The sequence below is a fragment of the Drosophila simulans genome, chromosome 3L (genome assembly GCF_016746395.2).
Source record: "Drosophila simulans strain w501 chromosome 3L, Prin_Dsim_3.1, whole genome shotgun sequence".
In the NCBI taxonomy this organism is placed as follows: domain Eukaryota; kingdom Metazoa; phylum Arthropoda; class Insecta; order Diptera; family Drosophilidae; genus Drosophila; species Drosophila simulans.
Window position 1 is genome coordinate 6,623,364 of NC_052522.2, and position 20,377 is coordinate 6,643,740.

General features: G+C 46.6%; 4 protein-coding genes across 14 annotated transcripts; 1 reads left to right on the forward strand and 3 right to left on the reverse strand.

Moving 5' to 3' along the window:
* Window positions 1–895: 895 nt before the first annotated feature.
* Window positions 896–9,290, reverse strand: LOC6737043. Of its 3 annotated transcripts, none has more exons than XM_039294314.2 (9): window positions 8,657–9,290; window positions 7,904–7,994; window positions 7,113–7,847; window positions 4,588–7,035; window positions 4,410–4,521; window positions 3,377–3,495; window positions 3,068–3,284; window positions 1,501–2,957; window positions 896–1,438 (listed from the first exon to the last, which is right to left on the reverse strand). In XM_039294314.2, the coding sequence occupies exons 2-9, from the start codon at window positions 7,982–7,984 to the stop codon at window positions 1,109–1,111; spliced, it is 5,499 nt and encodes a 1,832-aa protein (XP_039150248.1). In that variant the 5' UTR covers window positions 7,985–7,994; window positions 8,657–9,290; the 3' UTR covers window positions 896–1,108. The 3 variants fall into 3 exon arrangements, with proteins under 3 accessions (XP_039150248.1, XP_039150249.1, XP_039150250.1); XM_039294315.2 differs by having other exon boundaries at window positions 7,904–8,003; XM_039294316.2 differs by lacking the exons at window positions 4,410–4,521; window positions 4,588–7,035; window positions 7,113–7,847; window positions 7,904–7,994; window positions 8,657–9,290 and adding an exon at window positions 3,608–3,783.
* A 132-nt stretch (window positions 9,291–9,422) lies between these two features.
* Window positions 9,423–10,539, forward strand: LOC27208893 (ribosome maturation protein SBDS). Its single transcript, XM_016184438.3, has 2 exons — window positions 9,423–9,746; window positions 9,827–10,539. The coding sequence occupies exons 1-2, from the start codon at window positions 9,616–9,618 to the stop codon at window positions 10,452–10,454; spliced, it is 759 nt and encodes a 252-aa protein (XP_016030672.1). The 5' UTR covers window positions 9,423–9,615; the 3' UTR covers window positions 10,455–10,539.
* On the reverse strand, window positions 10,531–13,054 carry LOC6737044 (IST1 homolog). 8 transcript variants are annotated; one of them, XM_039294317.2, is made up of 5 exons: window positions 12,753–13,054; window positions 11,941–12,688; window positions 11,580–11,630; window positions 11,251–11,313; window positions 10,531–10,975 (listed from the first exon to the last, which is right to left on the reverse strand). In XM_039294317.2, the coding sequence occupies exons 1-5, from the start codon at window positions 12,932–12,934 to the stop codon at window positions 10,757–10,759; spliced, it is 1,263 nt and encodes a 420-aa protein (XP_039150251.1). In that variant the 5' UTR covers window positions 12,935–13,054; the 3' UTR covers window positions 10,531–10,756. The 8 variants fall into 8 exon arrangements, 5 of the variants coding, with proteins under 5 accessions (XP_039150251.1, XP_039150252.1, XP_039150254.1 ...); XR_005544091.2 differs by having other exon boundaries at window positions 10,889–10,975; window positions 11,251–11,442; XR_006541808.1 differs by having other exon boundaries at window positions 10,889–10,975; window positions 11,251–11,447.
* Window positions 13,055–13,160: 106 nt separating this feature from the next.
* LOC6737045 (radial spoke head protein 3 homolog B) lies at window positions 13,161–19,761 on the reverse strand. Of its 2 annotated transcripts, none has more exons than XM_016170095.3 (4): window positions 19,436–19,761; window positions 14,534–14,624; window positions 14,033–14,448; window positions 13,161–13,968 (listed from the first exon to the last, which is right to left on the reverse strand). In XM_016170095.3, the coding sequence occupies exons 1-4, from the start codon at window positions 19,639–19,641 to the stop codon at window positions 13,446–13,448; spliced, it is 1,236 nt and encodes a 411-aa protein (XP_016030675.1). In that variant the 5' UTR covers window positions 19,642–19,761; the 3' UTR covers window positions 13,161–13,445. The 2 variants fall into 2 exon arrangements, with proteins under 2 accessions (XP_016030675.1, XP_016030674.1); XM_016170094.3 differs by lacking the exon at window positions 19,436–19,761 and adding an exon at window positions 16,548–17,702.
* Window positions 19,762–20,377: the final 616 nt, after the last annotated feature.

Sequence of the window (20,377 nt, forward strand, 5' to 3'; positions counted from 1 at the left end):
TATTTTTAATACGCTTGCTTTTCCACATACACACAATTCTGCAGATATTAAACTTTTTTAAATTATTGTTTTTGTTTACATGAGAAGTTTGTATGCATTTACAACATTCCGCGATTCTATCGATAGATCGATTTCTTTCTTCCGGTCGCTTTTCGCTTGCCATTCGCCTCCCGCACCCCTCCCCCAACAATCTTTTTTTCCTGCCTTCCCACCCCTCCTTCGCGTGAGCAGCTGTGAGTCTAACCTAACTTTTCGGCCCGTTAACTACATGGCGGCGTGCTAGTGTGTGTTGTTGCTTCACACGCACGAGTGCGGATGTGTGCGTGCCAGTCACCATGTAGGTCGTCATGTATGTTCTAAAGTAACTACATGGCATAAATCGCGGGTGGGGGGCTATCAATTAAAGATTAACCAAAATTATGCAAAACCATCTAAAGCTGCAATTCTAGTTGAGCGCGCAATTCAATGTTTGCAAAAGTCTGCAGCTAATTTAAGCGCATTTCTGCCGAAATTGCATTTTGTTCATAAACGTGCCTCGGGGAGTCCCACCATGTAGGTGCCATCTACATGGCGATTCTAGCCTACATGGCGAGGCATGCGAAACTGGTTTGGGCAAGGGCGACCACGAAATTTGTTGTAAAATATAGTGGTGCTGGAAAGCCTCCCCAACAACAAACAAGTAACGCACTACTGTAATATATTGAAACCCTTATTTTTTATACATTTAAATATAGCTTTTCGAAATTAATAAGTTATTCAAAGTTAATTGAAATTGTAAATTCATTGAAATTTCAGAAATTAATCCAAATTAATGTGAATTAACATAGAATTAATTTTCAGTCCCAATGACATTCCCATCAATACTTGTCGCTTAAAAAGCTCAAATACCAGTTTCTTGTATTTCATACATAGTATTTTAGTCTTTATTTATAGTTTTAGTTTAGTGTAGTTTAAGAGGCAAATTTTTAGATACATAGAATTGAATAACCGATGTAATTTAATGGCGTATTTACAGGTGGTGCCGCAGCTGTGGCAGCTGGAGCAGCGCAGGCAGGTGGGGCATATGCGCATCCGGATCGCGAGCTCGCAGGGCGAGAATTGTTTGGTGCTACGGCTCTATCTTTCGGATCTTCAGTCCACCGCTGGGCCCACGCGGCGCCAAATGAGTAACTCCGGAGGAAACGCCCGTCGTCGTCGCCGTCGCCGTGCTCACCAGTTGGGGTATTAGTGTACCGCCATTACTGCTAGCCTCGCCGTTTCCATTGCTCGGAGTTGAGATGGCTCCGTTGTGCAGGCGCCGCTTCAGCACGAATCTTTTACCCGTGGGCGTTGCCGCAGTCGTGGGCGCAGGTGCTACTGCGGCGGCTTTCCCTGCCAGCGCTGGCTCCTCGTTCACGGGGTCCACTTCCATGTCGGTGCCGGCATTGTTTTCATCGTGCTGAGGGAAATATTATAGTTAGCGATCGTGATGCGGCAGCTATAAATCTTTTAGGGACTTACCAATTCACTAGCTGGATCCTCGTCGTCGTGACCCTCCTCCTCCTCGAACTCGGCACTCTCCGTGTCCTCTGGATACTCCACCAACTGGCCATTCAGCGTGGGAAACTCGATCACTGGCAGAATGAGGCGTTGCTGCTGATTGCCCTCGTCCATCAGCTGCTGTATGAGATTGGCAATGTCCTCGCGCTTTTTCGTTACTGTGAGGAAGTCAAACCAGTTGGTCAGCTGCTTGATGGGCAGTCTGTAGTCTCTGATTGGCTCGGCGAAGAATTGCTCCACATACTGCAGCAGATACAGGCCGCAATCGGTGAAGTTGTTCTGCTGCGGCACCTTGACGCAGTGGCCCGGCATATTGTCCTTGTTGAAGACGTGCGCCTGCGCATCCGGCTTCTTTACCCGGTACTCGCATGTGAGATAATCTCGCAGTGTGGCCACCACGCGGCTACGCGATGCGCCCGCCAGGGAATCAAAGATTAGGATCAGAGGTTGCTTTACGGCGGGCACATCATCGGATGCAATATTCCTCGCTGGTCCGGTGGCTGTGGGCTGCGAACTGGGTAGACTGGGCGTGCTGGCTGTCGTGGAGGTGGGCGTGGACGCTGGTTCCTTGGCCGAGTTCGAGTTTTCACTGTCTTCCGAGGCCATGTCGCTCTCATCGCCTTCGGCCTCATCCCGTTCGCTCTCATCGTCTGCTATCCGGCACACGTTTTCCGCTGTCAGAGCTGCTGGAAGCTGCCCTCCCTCTGCCCTTTTCGTCAGCGGGGTTATGGTGGTGTTGCCAATCTGCAGGGCCACCTTTTTGCCTCGGGGGCGCTTCAACTGCTGCGGCTCCACAGGCTGGTTCGTATCGAACGTGACGGGTCCTTTTAAGTTCGGGTAGCAAATGATGGCGAGGAACCAATGCGACTGCTCGTTGATGGGCACTATAATGAAATCCTTATCGAAGATGTCCACTCCCTTGGTCCACTTCTGCACCCTGGCGTGACGTTTCTGTGCTGCCGTCTGCTTCATGTCCGCGGGTCGCGTTAGCGTTGTGAGTCTCTTGTAGAAGAATGTACTGAAGATATGCGTCCTCTCGCGTTGAGGCTCCGGAATCAGCGTGTTCCTCAGCCAGAGCAGATAGAAGTCAATGATGATGTCGTTGAGGTAGGACTCCTTTGTGAGGCACACGAAGTCCTCCATGCGTATGCACAGGCCTCCCGTTCCTTTCGGCGGATACATCAGCAGGCTAACCTGCTCGTCTGCTCTCAGTTGGCGCGGCGGTGGCTGCGAGCTCTTGTCCTGCGTCTTGCGATCGTAGTCAGCGATCCTCTCGAGAATTTCGGCGGCATCTGTCGAGGATATCTCGTCCACACAGCTGAACATCGACTTGATATTACCACGGGCGGACACGGATATGCTGTCGAACAACAGGATCAGACGGCGAGTGTGATAGGTGTGCGTCTTGAAGCCGGTTTCTACAATTGCAAGAATTAATTACCATTGATTAGTTAAGTACCGTACTGGTGAGCAAATCGATGAATGAAACAATGTAGTATTGGGTGCTTGTTAATGGACGGAAACTCACGCTCGTGATGCTGATCGTCGGGCAGCTTGAGCTGGTTCTTTACGTATTCGGCGCACGTCTTGAGGAGATATAAAGTGACCAGTGGCTGGGCGGGCTCAACGTTGCCGAAGTGGGCTATCACCTTGATCACCTCCTGCTTGTGGATGTTCAGCTCGAACTTCTCGTCCTTGTCCTTCAGGATGCCAGCGATGCGAACGCCCTTCGTGGTGAAGCATACCTGTGGGATTACAAATAAACAATTAGTCGTCCATTGTATTATACACATTTCAAGGGCAGGGGTGCTGGTAGAGGGGGTGACTGAATACTTACCGGCTCGGTAATCTCGAATCTGTAGGGCACCAGACGCACGCAGCTGCATTTCAAGGAGGCGGAAAACTGCTCCGCTTCGGGTACATCCGACAAGTCCCTAACATCGCCACGGGAGAAATCTGCAATGGTTGGAAAATTTTCGTAGTAGTTATTTAATTGTACCATTTTCCTCGTGGCCACTAGTCACATTTTTCATTCACCCGCGAGTTTTCGATTTCGCCCAACATTTACCTTCATCGTTCATTGCGGTAGAATGCTTCGTCTACTCTGTGTCGTTAAGTAATTAAATATAGAGTACTAAAAACCTAGCTACTCTGAGAAAATTGCAAAAGAATGAGGAAAACGATGTGTTTTCACGCATTCGCTTTGCTTGTCTGCTTCTTCTTCGGCGAGCGTAAAAATGGCGTGCTCTTGCTGGTCGGAGCTCCACCTGGCGGGGAAAACGTGGTAACTCTTGGCCTGCGGCATTGCCAACACAAAATAACTGCACACACAACATTGCTATACATTAGTGGTGCTACTAGCTAAGAAACGGCTAGATCTAGCTCAAAAATAAATAGATTTGCAAAAAATAGCTAAATGTTTTATGTGCATTTTTGGTAAACTATTAAAATTTCTCAAATTTCTGACACTTCAATATGATTTGAAAATAAATTTCAATTATCTTTAAAATAATTTAATATACGGGCATACTGTAACACTATTTGTATCTGAAATCCTAATAAAATGTATATCGATCTTAAGAGGTTTTCGTATCTTAGAGATTCTTTGTATGTTTTCTTTTCTTAGTCAAAAATGTATCTCAGAAATGTAATTATCAGATTTAGAAGATACATTATACCTGACTACATTAGTCTTGTATCTCATAAATTAAAATTTGTATGAATATTGTAACGCATTTTCATATGTGAACTATCTATCTAAGGAAATTGATAGATTTTCAGAAAATAAAAAGCATTAAACCAAGTTCTGGTTTGATTTATACACTTTGGGGATTCGAATATGATTTTTGAATGGTATAATTAGATCCTACCTTTGTACAAGGGCTCCTCATCGATCTCTGGCAGATTTGGCTCGCAGGGAAAGGCGGCGGAAAGTTCGTGGAGATTTCCATTGGAGTTCAGCTTGGAGTTGCTTGTTGCTTGCTGCAAGGGATAACGAAATAATAAATAAATGCAAGTCATAGAAAGCAATTGACAGGAGTGACTTACATTGCTCGAGTCCGAGGTGCCCTCGCCTCCGTCGGCCTCATCCTCGCTGCTCAGCAGCACCACGGGATCCACTTCGGGCACCCGTCTGCCTCCCCTGGCTCTGCCACCTCGCATGGCCATGGATCCGCGTCCGCGAGCTCCAACTCCGACTGCGTAGTTAGCTCCAGCCATTTTATTGTTGAATCTAGCTGCCGCCAACTCTCGTTTCTTGTCCGCAGCCGTTGGGGCAGCAGACACGGGTTCGCTGGAGGACGACGAGGCTGGCGAGGATGCAGCACTGTTCTTGGGCATGTAGGATTTGCGTTTTGGCGGCTCCGGGAAGACGCGTTTGCACCGTTCGCAGCGGGCGTGATCCACGCCAGTGAATCCACACAGCTGGCAGACGGCCAGAAAACCGTCGATCAGCTTCCTGCCCTCTGACGGAGTGGCTCCAGCGGAACCGGCGGAGGAAACTGCCCCAACAGCTGTGTTCCCACTAGCCGAACTGGCCGCCTCGCGTTTCGCCTGCTCGGCAGCGGCATTCGCTTGGGCATAGGCAGGCGAGGCACTCGTTGTGGCAGGATTGGGATTGGCTGCTGCTGCTGCTCCGGCGGCGGCAGCTTGATTCTCCTGCGAACGGTTCATTTGCAGACTCTCCTCCGCCCGTGAAATCAGTTCGCTGGCCGACTCGTGCACCGTAAATCCGACGGTGACCACAAAGTCCACATTGGCACCGCGATGCTCGACGCACTGGATGGTGGTGTTGTGGTCAAAGGGCACGCCGACCTGCTCAAGGAGATCCTGCACGGTGCAGGACTCCCGTGGAAGCGTAAAGGTAATCAGACGTTGCTCTCCGCTGGCCAGGATCACCAGCATCTTGGCACTATTCTTATCGCGCTCGGCGATTTCCTGACCGGCTCGGTTATTCAGAACATGCTGTGAGTGAATCTCGTAGTTATTGTGCGATGTCTTCATCACGGATGATCCTTGCGGAACCGCCGCTGGCGCTGGAAGTGGAGCCGCCACTGCGGCTGGTACTTGCCTCTGTGGCTGCATGATCCTAGTGCCAGGGGGCAAGGCGCCAGCATGTTGCGTGGGTGTTATTTTAGCCGTTGGGCGAACCATGGTTCCAGGTGCAGTGGCTCTCATTGCCGCAAGTCCTGGACTTGGAGGCGGAACTGGAGCCGGTGATGCCGACAGGGTTTGCCTCTTCTTGTACTCCGCCAAAGTCATGCTTGCTCCACTGGGTGGTCGTATTCCCTGTGCCTGATTCTGCACCACTTGCTGCTGTTGTTGCTGCTGCTGCTGCTGTTGTTGCTGCTGTTGCTCCTCTTCTTGCGAGGCAGCTCCTGCTGGATAGAAAGTGGTCAGTGTAGTCCCCGTTCCTATCTGCATGGGCTGTAGTTGATTGGGGGCCACCGGCTGAGCCTGTGGCTGGGGCTTCTGCTGCTCCTTCTTCAGCACTGCCGCCTGGATGCGCTCTTCCAAATCCATGCCTATATTACTAGTTTGGACCCCACCACCTGCAGCCGCAGGAGCAGGCGCTTGAACTGGCGCTGCGACAGCTGAGCTCACCGGAGCTCTGTAACGAACAGGACTATGGCGCATCATTAGCATTTGCTGGTGCTGCTGCGGCTGCTGTTGCGGCGTCTGCTGCTGAGGATTTCCATCGGTTACCATGTGAGTGCGGTAGATGTGGCGCGGCTGCTGCTGCATCTGCTGTGCCTGCTGCTGCTGCTGTTGTTGCGGCTGGCCGAGATTCGTGCTGATGGTAATGTGCTTCATTTGGCCCTGAGTCACTAGCATGGTCTGACCCTCGCCGCTGGCGCTAGTCTGCACCACCAACTGAGCTCGAGTGGGTCGTACGCCCGCAGGTCGCATATTCCTAACCAGTCCGCCGGGAACTGCTCCTCCTCGCGGTCGAACTTGCCGCACAATTGTTGTGGGCGTCAGTGTAGGCCTGGTGGTAATTAGTGTGCCTGGCCTGGCCAGCACAGCTCCACCTCGGGGGGATTTCCTGAACGAGGCGCGTACTAGTTGAGTGCCACCGGCAGCAGAGGTGGCTACAAGCTGCGGCTGCTGCTGAGCCACCAACTGCGGTTGCTGCTGCTGCTGCTGTGGCGCCTGCTGCTGTTGCTGCGGCTGCACCTTTTGCACCTGCAACTGCTGGTAGACAACATTTTGGGTCTGCTGTGGCACCACACGAGCCTGCACCAAATGGGCTGTTTGAGTCGTGGGCTGCAGTTGCATCTGTTGTTGCTGCTGGACTTGCTGATGCTGCTGCACCTGCTGCTGCTGTACGTGCTGCTGGATGACGTGTTGTTGCTGCTGCTGCTGTTGCGGTGAAGTGGCATAAACTACACGATTGTTGTACGGATGTATGGCCTGTCGCATAATCAGCTCCTGATGTTGCGGACCCTGGATCAATACTGGTTGCTGCTGGACAATAACGTGCGTGTTGTTGAGCATCTAGGATTTGAAAAGTATATCAATATTATGTTTGAAGTGACAGATAAGTATAGGGCTATGTGGAACACCTAACTTACCCCTAAGGGCCTTTGTTGCTGCTGTGTGGTGGTCATGCGGTAGACGATCTGCTGGTGCTGCTGCGGTTGCTGTTGGGGTGGCGACGTCTGCAGCTGCAACGTTTGTGGCTGCTGCGCTTGCTGATGCTGCTGCTGGGAACTCTGAAGTAATTGGGCTTGCCCTTGGGGAGACGACTGCACTTGGTAGGCGGGTGCGTGTTGCTGATACTGTTGTTGTTGCTGCTGCTGCTGTTGTTGCTGCAGCACTTGCTGCTGCTTCTTCTGCTGCTGCATATGCTGCACTATGGCATTTGGTTGCAGGACTTGCTCGGAAGTGTAGTAAATCTGCTGCGTATGCTGGATGGCGGGTTGCTGCGGCTGATGCTGCACATATTGCTGCTGCTGCTGCTGTTGCTCCATGTGCAGTTGTTGCTGCTGCTGCTGGGGCTCCTGTTGCTGCTGCTGATAGTGAACCTGCTGCACTTGCTGCACCTGATGCTGCTGATGATGCATTACAACTTGTTGTTGCTGGTGCTGCTGCTGCGGTTGTTGTTGTTGCTGCTGCTGCTGTTGTTGCTGCTGCTGCTGCTGTTGGTGCTGTTGCTGCTGATGGGCAAGATCATCGCCACCGATTATGTGGTATGTGGGCGCCGCAGACTGCTGGGGCTGTTGATATTGTGCTGGAGCAGTCGTTTGGTAGACAACTTGCTGCTGGTCATTGAACACCAGCTGCTGGTCATCCTGTAGGACCAGCGACTGAAAGGAACAGAGAATTAGCTTGCTGTTCACCGAGGGCTTAGGATACTACTCACCCCCACCTCATCTTGGGGCACCTGCACTACCTGCAAATCGGAGTAGACGGGCTCCTCCAGGGGCACAATATACTGCTCCATTTCAAGGCAGCTGGAAAGACTTTTAAAGTTTAATTAATATGATCATATTTTTAATACAATTTTCTTTAGTTCTTTTTGGGCTATTTTTTTTTTTATTATGTGCAATTTTTTACAAGTCGTATTGAATATTGTAATTAAATTACATTTCAACAACAATGCACCTATGCCTGAGATAAAGTAAACGTTAACTTGTTAAACTTTGCACCGTATGTAGCATAATTAAGATACTTAAACATTTTGTGTACTCTTTAAGGTTATATTTTTGCGTCTCAGTATGAGGACTTGGCAAATTCCTTTACATTTATTCCAATAGAACGTCGATAAGAAATATAAGTGATAAAGTACAAAATTAAATAAAAGTGCAAACAAGTCTTGTTACTTTTGTGGCATTTAAACATGCAAATATACGAATTTCTGCTCTTTTGCAGGCGTTGCATTTTTGAGACTTTTTTACACAGCCCTCAAGAACACACACACAAAATCGCAGTTGAAAAATGCGATTTATATCGTTTTGCGAGCAGAAACTTGAATAATATGCGGTTGACCTATTGAATAAACTAATTCCTTGGCAATTTTGCAATATATTTAACTTTTTTAAGGTCCATTTATTATACAATTACTGGTAATTTTTTGAGCCTCATTTTTTTTTGTTGGCATTCTCAACCTACACACCTCCGTTAATCTTACGAGAATGGCAACTTTTTGGAGCCAATCGCTGTGCCCTCGGCTCGATACAGTTGTTCTTTGATTAGATCATAATCGCGCCGTCTTTTTACAATAAACACAAGTTAATTTTTCGCGTTTTTGCTCGAAACCCGTGGCTTTCTTTCTTGCAATAAAAATGGCGTTCACCATTAAAGGCAGCATTTGGTATTTATTCCATCTGGCAATGCCGGAACGCGAGCGCCACCTGGCGGCCTCATCAGCTGTTTATAAACATTTTGCAGAGTTGCTTTGGGCCGCTGATTTATCGATGTCTGCCTTGTGCCGTCCTCTTCGCCTAATGTTTAGAGGTACCTCTGTTTGGCATGTAGCTAGTTTAAAGGGACCACTAAACGGTCGGGCCACTGGAGTTTTCTTAAAATCTTTAGTTTTTCGCACTGAACGCGCTGTTTCGGTGATTTCCATGATTTTGATCCACATTTTGCTGTTATTTAGCGAAACGCGATTGATAACGATTTTTAGCGACCGTTGATATCGCGGTTTTGAGCACTATGTGTTTTGTTGTTTGCTGCGCGCTCTGGCGAATTGGGTGAGGAAGAAGAAGAAGAAGAGAGGCGAGGGAACAACAACACCGTTGTTGTGATGGCAAATCGTCGATAGGCAGAAAAACTCGATAGCTAGGAAAATTGTGGGTGGCAGTGAAAAAAATTTCAACAAATGAAATATATAAAAATAAATAAAATCTATCTAAGTATATTCATTGTAAGTATATTTGTAATAGAAAGGTATTATGCCGTTTTGTTTGTGACAAAAACTTGCATAAAATTGTAACTCTAAGGAAATTTCAATGATTTCACAACTACGTGATATATAAATGTTTGGTTTTTTGCCATTTATCGCATTGTTCGATCGAAAGTGTTTTGGTTTCGTTGCACATCGCTAATTCCGCAGCTTTTATATTAACAACAATGTCCAAAATATTCACGCCCACAAATCAAATACGCCTCACAAATGTCGCCATTGTGAGGCTAAAAAAAGGAGGCAAGCGATTTGAGATAGCCTGCTATAAAAATAAGGTCCTTTCGTGGAGGAGCAACAGGTAACAGTCGCTAAATGCAACACGTGCACATTGTGAAATACGCTTTACCTATATCTAATTGCTTTATTGTATATGTTTAGCGAAAAGGATATCGATGAGGTCCTGCAAACCCATACCGTGTTCACCAATGTCTCAAAAGGACAGGCGGCCAAAAAGGACGAGCTGCAAAAGGCCTTTAATAAAACAGACGAGACTGAGATTTGCAAGGAGATCCTGAGCAAAGGAGAACTGCAGGTGTCGGAAAAGGAGCGCCAAAGTTGTCTGGACACGCAGCTAAATAGTATAGTTAACTCCGTGGCTGCCTTGTGTGTAAATCCAGAGACGCGTCGTCCATATCCCGCCTCCATCATCGAGAAATCCTTGAAGGATGCCCACTTCTCCGTTAAGATGAACAGGAACACCAAGCAAAACACACTGGAGGCCATCAAGATTCTCAAGGACCATATGCCCATCGAGAGGTCGCGCATGAAGCTGCGTGTTAGCTTTGCTGGAAAGGAGGGGGGCGGCAAGCTCAAGGAATCGGTGGTCAAGTTGGCCAACGCAGTGGAACACGAGGAATGGGACGAGGCCACCTTGCACTTAACCTTGCTCATAGATCCTGGCCAATATCGTGTCATCGATGAGCTGGTGAGGAACGAAACGAAGGGCAAGGGACTGCTGGAGCTGCTCGAGCTGAAGGAAGTTGTGGAGAGCGAGGAACTCTTCTAGGCAATAGAATCCCTTTCAAATCTTCTGTTTTTCTTTGTAATCTTCTTGATATTTATGTGAAACATAAAGCTGATAGTACACGGAATTATATCTGTTTTTATTTTAATCTTAAGGCTGTTTTTAAAAGAATCAAGATTGCGATTATGAGAACCAAGGTTGAGAGTTTCAACTGGCCAACTACTTAATCCAAAAAACCAAATGATCAATAGTTCCTTATACATATACGTGATTATTAATGTAGAACAGGACAGAGATTATAACAAATATACTTTAGACTTAAAAAGGTTATCTGCTGCCCAGCTTCACTTTCGCTTCTTGAGGTTTTCGAAGCGACGTGACAGGTCATCGAAATCAATCTCATCCTCGTCGTCCTTCTTCTCGGCACCTGCGCCCGGAATATCAGGCAGATCGTTAGGAACGTTGGGTAGCGAGGTGAAGTCCAACGCCGGAGGAGCACTTGGTAGCGTGGGATTACCCGGTGGCAGCTTGGATCGGGGTTGTGGTTTCGGTTTGTTGGCGTTCTGCGAAGGTTGAAGTAAGTAAGCAAATTAATAAATTTATTGATATTTAAAAACTTAAAGAAACCTAATTTTCTGATGCTTGATAGCCATTTGAAATTAATTAAGTAAATAAAATTTAAATTGCAAGATTTTGTGTTAATTGGGGTTTCTTACAATAGTTTTCCCAAATCATATTTCAATTTCAATTTTTGAAAATGTTCAGAAAACTTAGGTTTGATACTTTAAAAGTAATAATAAAGTAAGTGCTTGGTTTTGATCAAATCCAATGTCCTGACCTGGAGATTTACGGGATTAATGGAGGTGTAACGCGGCGGCGGATCATTTTCGGGTTTGGGGCGCTGTTAGGCAAAATTAAAGAAAATATAAGGCAAATAAAAAATAAAAACACTGGCATAACAAATCAATAGGGAACATCGAGACGAGCAAAATGATAACAGTGGACAGCAAACTATGAATCACTTGGATGACTGGACTTACACAGAGAATAGACAAGAGCGGTAGAGGAGAGCCCACGGAAGCGTTTTTCGTTTGTTTAGTGACGATAGCAGAACGATAAGCGAGTTAGTTGTTGGCTTTACCAGCATTCTACACAGAGATAACCTACCAAAATATTCTCATCCGGACTGCCCGAGCCATCCGTGTTGTTCGCTTCACGCTGCAACAGCCCAAGATTCATGCAAAACATGCCAAAGCTTAACTATTAACTAGTTTTCATAAAGGATATATGTATACCTTTACTGCAGTTGCAATCGAAAGTGTCACTTAATGAGGCCAATAGATTAAGATGTTAGTTAAAACTGTCTTTAAAGCGATTTATATGGTGGAGCAATAACTAGCTTATACTCGAATATTTACTAATACAGCGTTTCAAACTAATTTATAACTAATGTGATTGCAACTGCATAAACTATAAATATCCCCTTTCCATCTGTGTTGCAATAAGACAATTAGACAAGTATACTTACATCGATAAAGTTGGTGTTCAGATCCTTCTCCTCGGCACATTTGGCTGGCAGGATTGCATGCGGTGGCGGCTGATTGGGCGGTATGTTGTAGGCGAACGGCGGCGGTGCCTGCACGGGATGGGGTAGAGCATATGCCCCGGCTGGAGCTCCACCTCCTCCTCCGCCGCCGCCACCACTACCTCCACCGAAGGGTGGGTAATTGAAGGGCTTTGCGCTCGGTGGCATCGGCATGTCGGGCAGTGCTGGCATGGCCGGATAGCCAATGAAGCCCATTTGTGGCGGCGCAGCACCACCGCCGCCAGCACCTCCGCCTCCGCTCAAGTTGTTCCGATCGGAGAGGTCAATCAGATGCGGCTGCTGTGGCTGATCCTCCTGCATAACCTGTGGATCCGGTTCGTACTCGATGTTGTAGTTCTTGGCAATGGCAATTAGGTAATTCTCCACCAAAAGCTTGGGTGGTGCCTGCAGCGTCAGCTTGTGCATGAGTTTCTCGGACACATAGTGCTCCCCAGTGGCGGTTCTCGATTGCTCGGCGAACTGTGGACCGTATTTGGTCACAAATATGTCCGATATGATCTTCAGCTCGGCTATATCGCTCTGTAGGCGGGGACACACCCAAACCAAGCTGGCCACCGGCTCGGCGATCCCTGTGTCCAGCTCCTTCATCTGGGTGATCAGGCCAAATCTGGCGAGCAACAGGTCGCAGTACATCTCCACCATTTCCATCGCCTCCACCAAGTAGTCCTCCCTATGATGTAAGATATATACGATATATGGAGGGATATCAATGGCTCATATATTCTTGCACCCACCTGATAATGTGCTCCACGCGAATCCTCGCTCTCTCCGTTTTTCCCGTGGCCAAATAGTCGGCTATTTCCTTCCTGGACTTTTGCGTCAGCTCCGCCTTCTTCTTCTCCAGCAATTTCAGGCGATTGAGAGCCAATCGAAGATTGGTCTTCAGTTTATTGTAGTTGGGGCCGCTGGAAAACATTTTCACTTCACCCTGGGCTGCCGATTTAGTTGTGAAAACAAGGAAATTCGTTTAGTGGTGATTCATTAATTTAGCAGGGAAAAAACAATGTGACGTCACGTGCAGTGTGACCGTACTTGCAGACCCCTTAAATACCAAGCCACAGCAGAAGGGTAACACTGAAATTTCAAATTGGTTGGCTCTATTAATGTTTTAATTTAATTTAACAAACATTTAACATATTTTGTTCGTCTTATTTTGTTGAGCTTTATTGGTTGAATTTCCGGTAACACAAAAACCTTTAACAATTATCCAGTTTACAATTAGCCATTCCATTTTTTCGATGCCATTTCGCCGCCGCCGCTATGCAATTGTGTTTGGCGCCCAGGCTCGATTCGAATCCTGCGGCGAATTTTGTTCTTCACCAGACACAACAACAAAGTTGCAGCCAACCTTGATTTAATAGCAGGTGTGTGTGTTAGTGTTACATGTGAGTGAGTTTGTGTATGAACTAAAACTCGAACGCAATCACTTAGAGATGAGGAGGCGGTGGCGGCGGTTCGGGGCACTCCTCCATTTCCGTTTCCGACTCGCAGGGACACGCCTCCATCTCATCGATGGCACAGCCCTCCTCCTCACAAATTCCCGCATCCGGTCCGGATGGTTCCGATTCAGGTTCCTTGTAGCCGGCATAGATCTCGGCACGCTGCTTGATAATCTCCTGAATGATGGCGGTAAGGATCTCGCGCGAGTCCACAATATGGCCCACTTCCTCGGCCACCTCGGCGGACAACCACGGACAGACGCTCTTCATGAGCTGCTCCTTCTTGACGGCATCGCTGGCCGGCTCAATGTTCTCCAGTACCTCCGGCACCAGACTGGCAATGTGTCCCTGGAGCAACTTGGCCGCCGTCACGCTCTTCTGCATCTCAGCGTCCAGCTCCTTGGCAATCGCATCCTGGCGCAGGCGACGCTCCTTCTCCGCCTGCAAGCGCAGCTCCTCAGCCTCCAAGCGGCGCAGCTCGGCCAGTTCCGCCTCCCTCTGGGCCAGGAATCTGTGGGTAACACAATACGCCATTATAGCAATCTGAAGATTACTTAACATAGATTTATACGTACTCTTCCTGTTTGCGTCGCAGACTGGTCAGTTCCATCTCGTGGGCCACCTCCAGCATGCTCTGTTCGATGCAGGCGTCCACCAGGACATCGATGATCGGCTGCGCCTCGGCATCGAAGTGGAAGAGTTCGCCCTCACCGATCTCGGTGCTCACATCCACGCCCACCTTGGCCGGTATGAACGGAGGCGTCGGCGGCTTCTCGAGGAACAGGTCCGTCTGCGTGTCGATGGTGAACTCCGGCGGACGCTGCACCAACTTCTCCAGATACTTCTCCGTCTGTATGGTTTCGTGCTTCCGACCCTTGACCGGCGGCGGAGTGCCCAGGACATTTCTCTGATTGCGGCACTGCATCGTTCGTTTGCGCAACATATTGCGGCGCCTCAATTCGGCGGCCTTGTCGAAGGGATCCACATCCGTCTGGATAGGAAACAAAAAGTGGATTAGTCGCAGGTCAGGGCTGCCAGGGCACTGAGCTGAGCTGGGCTGAGCTGATGGGACTTACCACCAGTGAGGCGTTACCGAAGTTGCTGCCCTTTATGACGCGACGGTCGTACATGACGTTCTTATATGGTTCCGGCGGCGGGACGACGGGTCTGAAAGAGGAGCAAAGAGGAGGAGCGAACATGGAGTTGCCCAGGTGGGAGCCACCAATTAGTAAGCCTCGACCCAGTTCAACAAACTGCTCATGCAGCAAAAAAAAAGCTGCACACTTTTTGAAAGGTTCTTAAATGTGCAACTTAAAAGGATTACTGCATAAATGGTTAAGTTCTCTAGTAAATATTATATCTATGTTTTAAGTTCTCTAATAAATATGATATTTATGTTTTAAGTTCTCTAATAAATATGATATTTATGTTTTAAGTTATCTAATAAATATGATACCTATGTTTTAAGTTGATGGGTAAAATATTGTAATTGCTGCTAGAAAATCAAATTAAAAGTGTAAGAGAAAGATTTATCTATAGATTTATTAATTTATTCCTATTAAAGTTTAAATATTTCGTTTATTTAGCTTTGATTTGCTGCATTTTCAGTGCACTTTGCTGCATTTGCCAAGACCCAAATCTGTTGCACTATCAAGGCGATAAACATCAAATTTGTGCATTTCCCAACGCCCTCGCAGGCCGCTTGTCAGGTCATCTCCGATTCGAATCAATTTCGCCAAAGTTCAGTACACTTTTGGGTCAGAGTTTAAAGCCACCTTAAAGTGGCTCGAGTCCAGTCCGCGGTGGCTGAGTAATTTATGACTTGCTAATTTATATGTATTGCACCGGCAAGTAAATGGGGAAACAAACATTTCTTACATTTTTACCTATGGCTGATACACACATACTAACTACAAGTAGTATATAACGTAGTCAGACATTGCACTAGGAGAACTTGGCACCTGAACTCGTGACCTATGCAAATTCGCAGCTACTTTTGGCCCACAAACAGGAAGTCACATTGAAGTTGCTGGCGAATGTCTAACAACATTTCTCTGGGTCTGGGTCTGCACAGACCACAGTCATCAGCAAATGGAACGGGGGAACCCTTGGTGCGATGTCCTTATAAGGGATATATGGCCTGAACGAAAATCTAAGTGAAGTGTATCCTTTTTTAGTTATAAAATAGTGAGAACCGCTTAGTTATCTCCCTAATAGCTCCTTTATTTAAACGTTGAGTGTGATATTTCATATTCCGTAACCCATAAAAAATATAGCCCATTTGGCCGAACAACATCCCATTTGGGTAAAAAACGACCGGCAGGACCCGTTTTTTGGTTTTCTATTGTGCCATAGGTGTCCTTCCTCTCTGGTGTGGTAATTGAACTTAATATCCCTCCATTTGTGCTGTGGTACAATGGGTGCATATTGTTGTTGTTTACGAAATCTTGATTTAAATTATTTAAGCACCGAGCTGGGAATATGGGATACTCTCCGCTGGCACGACACATTCGAGGGTCCTTTGTCCCTTTGTCCGTTTGTCCATTTGCTCGCATGTTCTTTTATGCAAGCCAAACGAGTTTTCCCATTCGAGAATGCGCTAAATAAATTAATCAAACCGTTCAGGGAATTTACAATGTCCGAATGTTATTGAAATAGCATTTCTAATTGAATTGTTAAAGAGTTAATTGTGTAACTTGGCTGATCAAGAGCCTTCCATTCTATTTGCGTGTCCTAGTAAAGTTTAAAAAAGATCAATAAGGTATCAACTTGAATCTATATCAGTTTAGATAACACCTAGATCCTTAAAGGATTCAATTCGCCTCTTTAAACCACAAAACCTATTTGTAATTGAATTGTTTGGATGGATGTCAATCGATAAAGGCAGTAGGAACCGAAGTGGGGAGCTGAGTTCTGGTTCCATTGCGGAATGGCAGTGAAGGTACGTACGTATTACTCATTTGAATTTATGGTAATATATTTTGGCCCACTTTGCCTTGGTCAGTTGTCGGACCTTTTCCACTTCCCACCTTTTTTTTTTACTTCCAAGTTTAGCACCCATACCATTTTGGGGGTTGGTCTTTTTATTACCTCTTGTCGCTGCTGTTGTTGTTGTTGCTGGTGGAGCGACGCTGTTGCAGTTGTTGTTGGAACTGAGCCTTGGTGATGTGGAGTCCACCGGCGAGGGATTGCGAATCGTTACGCGAGGATTTGGAGGCCGCAGCTGTGGCCGCTGCCACTGCCGCCGTGGCACGCACTCCGTTCAGCCGGGTGGCGGTCACCTTCTGCTCCTTGCTCTCAGTGCCGGGTTCCTTGGTGAGATACCCTTGGAGGATCATGGGATATGAGGAGTAGGCGTAGACATGCCTCCTCAGCATGGTGGCCGGTATCATCTGGACCTCATGCGGTGGCGGCAGGAAGATGCCCTGCGGCACTGTGGTCTCGAATCGTGGTCGCTGCGACATCGCTGGATCCATCCAGGCGCCGGAATTGGCGCTCTGGCGACCGCCGTAGTTCTGCTCCTCCGGCGCCAGGAAGCGCAGCTTCTGGCTCAGCTCATCGGCGAAGCTGCGCACCTCCTGGTTGCTGCGCGAGAAGTGCGATCGCTGTGGAGGATTCCCAGCTGGCTCGGCTACATGGTTGTCCCGGTTATCCGCTATGCCCGCCTCACGTCTAATAGGACGCACGATGGCCTGTTGGGGTCGCGTTGGATAGGAATCGAACTCGGGCTCCTCGGAGGGCTGGTGGCGCAGCACCGAGAATGCGTTGGTCACCACGTGCTGGAAATTGTAGGGACTTTGATAGCGCTGGACGTTGAAGCCGCCGGCGTTGTAGTTGGAGGAGCTGTAGTTCGTGTTGGAATTGGAGCTGGACGAGACGCGTCCTGGTGCGTAGGGATAGCTGCTGGCGAAGGAGAAGTTCTGCACGCGATTCGGTCTATTGTCGGTGAAGTGCTCCAGTTCTGGCACTGGCTGTGGATCTGGCTTAAGTTCAGGATGTGAGTGTGCTGGGTGCTGCTGCTGCTCCGTCTCTGGCATGGTCTCCGCTACCGTCTCGGTTATCCCTGCTCCCGGCCGCCGGTCACCTCGTTCATTATAAATAGCCACCACACGGTTCTCTCACCCGCCGCACCGAAAAACTTAATCAATACTTTTCCTATATTTTTCCCTTTTGTCCGCCGCTCAGGTGTTGCGTTCGATGGTTGATTGCTTGATTTCGTCGCGGAACACGTACCGCACGGCTCGAATGGCAAACGCCAAATGACCAAAGGACTCGCAGGACTCGTGGGACTCGCGCTCGGACCCGGTTTCGACTTTGGATTCGGCCCGTGGTCAGCAGTCGTCGTGCAGTTGGAAAAATATGTCGAACATATAGTTTCCAACTGCCCCCGACGACTTGGTTTCGTAAAGCTTTCGAAGAATTGAGCTGTTACTTCAAAGGACATTTTTAGTAAAAATGTGCCTTAAAGTCATGCAATTGGTTTATATAGAATATTGCATTTTTAAAATATTTATGTTGCTGTTTCATAAGTTTAAGTAACAATATATTTTTCAAGTTTTCCTGAGTGTATCGCGAGGCTTGCGTCGCAGTTTGAGGCACTTGATGGGCAGGTGTTGCAATAATAATGCGAACTGTTAACAGTCGGTGGCATTGGCATGGCCAAATCCACGTTCCCAGGAATTCTACTTTGCATAAGAACTTTTTTTCTACCCAAGTAGTTTCGTTGGGGTCTCGAATTAAAGGTTTTGCCCGGCGGAGGACCTTGAATTTGTTTCGATGGTGTCCACATTTCCTGTCACATTGTTGGAGATGACTTCACGCATTTCCCTGCCTGACATTGAAATCGGAGGTGGGTGGCTCTCTATTACTTGGAACACCTCCCAGCTAATGTCAATGGCCAAGGTCAATTGCTTGGACTGCCTGATAAGCGGAATTCAACAGGGAACTAAGCATAATTAAGTAGATTTCTGGGCACTCCAAGGAGTCACTCTTTTTTACTGGCAACGAAGAAAGGTCAGTGAATAGATGAAAGATTATTGTAACTGGAATTGCCAAGAATGTATCAGAAGTCCAAAAGCCTGTGGTTAAGAAAGGTTGTTTTCTTTCACTCAATCATACTTTATATATGATTAAATTCGTTGGTTGACCTTACAACTTTACGGGAAGACATTAAAACACTGTATTCTTATCCTAATTTGAACATATCCCATCCAGAATTTACGTACTAATATATCCAAAATATGATAACATTTAAGATATACCACACTGCACTTTACTACAACCGGATATAGATACACTATAGTTTATTGTGTTTTTATCATATTTTGGGATCATCCTTATTCCCTGGTTGACCTTAATCCGACCCAAGTCCAGCCCCCGTCATTATCGGTAGTCAGATATATTTGTATATTTTTATGATAGTAGTGCGTCAATTTCTAGTTTTAAGCACTCAACGACTTCCACACTCCTAATAATTTCCTCCTTCTATTGTTTCCCTTCAGGACACGAATGTTTCTATTCAAAATCGTACCGAGTTTGCGTGTCCTTTAGTCGGGCCATTGTATTGACCATCAGCCGAACACGGCCAGCGTTTAATAATTTATTTACGCAATTTATGACTTTCGTTTTTGGTCTTGGGTTCCATTGACCCCAGTGGGTAGACATGTAGAAAATTCCCATCCAAGGCGTTACAAAAGGCAATGGTTTTGCAACTATAAGATACTCATTAGATTAGGTGTACCTACATACATGCCTTAGGTGTACCTACATACATGACTTAAAACATACTTATATATAGAGTTGATTTCTTAACTTCTTATCTATGAAAGTTAGTTTACATAAATTAAATCAATATAGATTATTCTATTAAAGTTACTAACTTTTCCAAAGAGTGAGGTATACAATATACCCTACTTGTCTGACTTAAGTTACAGGGTAAGCATGGGAAATTCTTTGGGTGGTTTCTGTTTGATACTCACTTGGGGCAACCTTTGATTTTGATCGGCTTCGGATGGCTGGCCCACCAAAATGCCTGTTTGCATGGTGGCGCTGGACAAGGATTCTCGTGCCATTTGAGCTGCATCTCGGTGACCTCGGTTCCCTTAATGCCGGAACTGAGAAAATCCATTCCTGAACTTTTACCACCACCATTGGGCTTGTATTCCCTTTTCGGGATCGTCGGCATTGCTAACTATTGCTATGTTGCGTTTTTGAGGTTTATAGAAAATTAGAATATATATCGGGTTAAGGTCTACCGTTGCCAAATTTATGTGTACAAAATTGATTTATTTAGATGACACATATTCACAGGAGTTCTTTGTTTTATGTTTTTATTTCTATATTTTAAGTATTTAGATTTATTGTAGTGTTATCTAAAATTTGTATCCAAAATAAACAACGACGGCGGAATTTCCTCAGTTGTCATGGAAATTGAAAGTCGGCATTGTTAAACTGTTGCTGTGTGGGGATGGGTTTTTGGCAATGCAGTTCATTCGTATAAACACTCGATAGATTTTGTACGTTTTTTGGGTTGAAAGTCTATCGAGACATTCAGATTTGAATATTTCCTGCAATTTTTTCTTCCAACTTTCGCTTAGAGAACGGTCACTACACTTTCCCATATATTATTCACTACTAACTATCTTTCAGTATGAGTAATCTATTTTTATATCTCCCTAGCAAGGAGCAACTAATGCAAAGAAACTTTCTCTAAGGAGCTTTATTAGCTTTTAGCTGGACTTGACCAATTACCAATATATTCATATTATTATCCCTCAATTATTATTCTAACTACATCACATGCATTCTGCAGATGCAGCTGCTGTTCAGGATTTAGATTCTTAGATAGATTTTTAAATGACACTTTAAGCGCATCGTTCAATTTAAGCAGGATTGCAAAAAAATAATTATTTATGATTTAT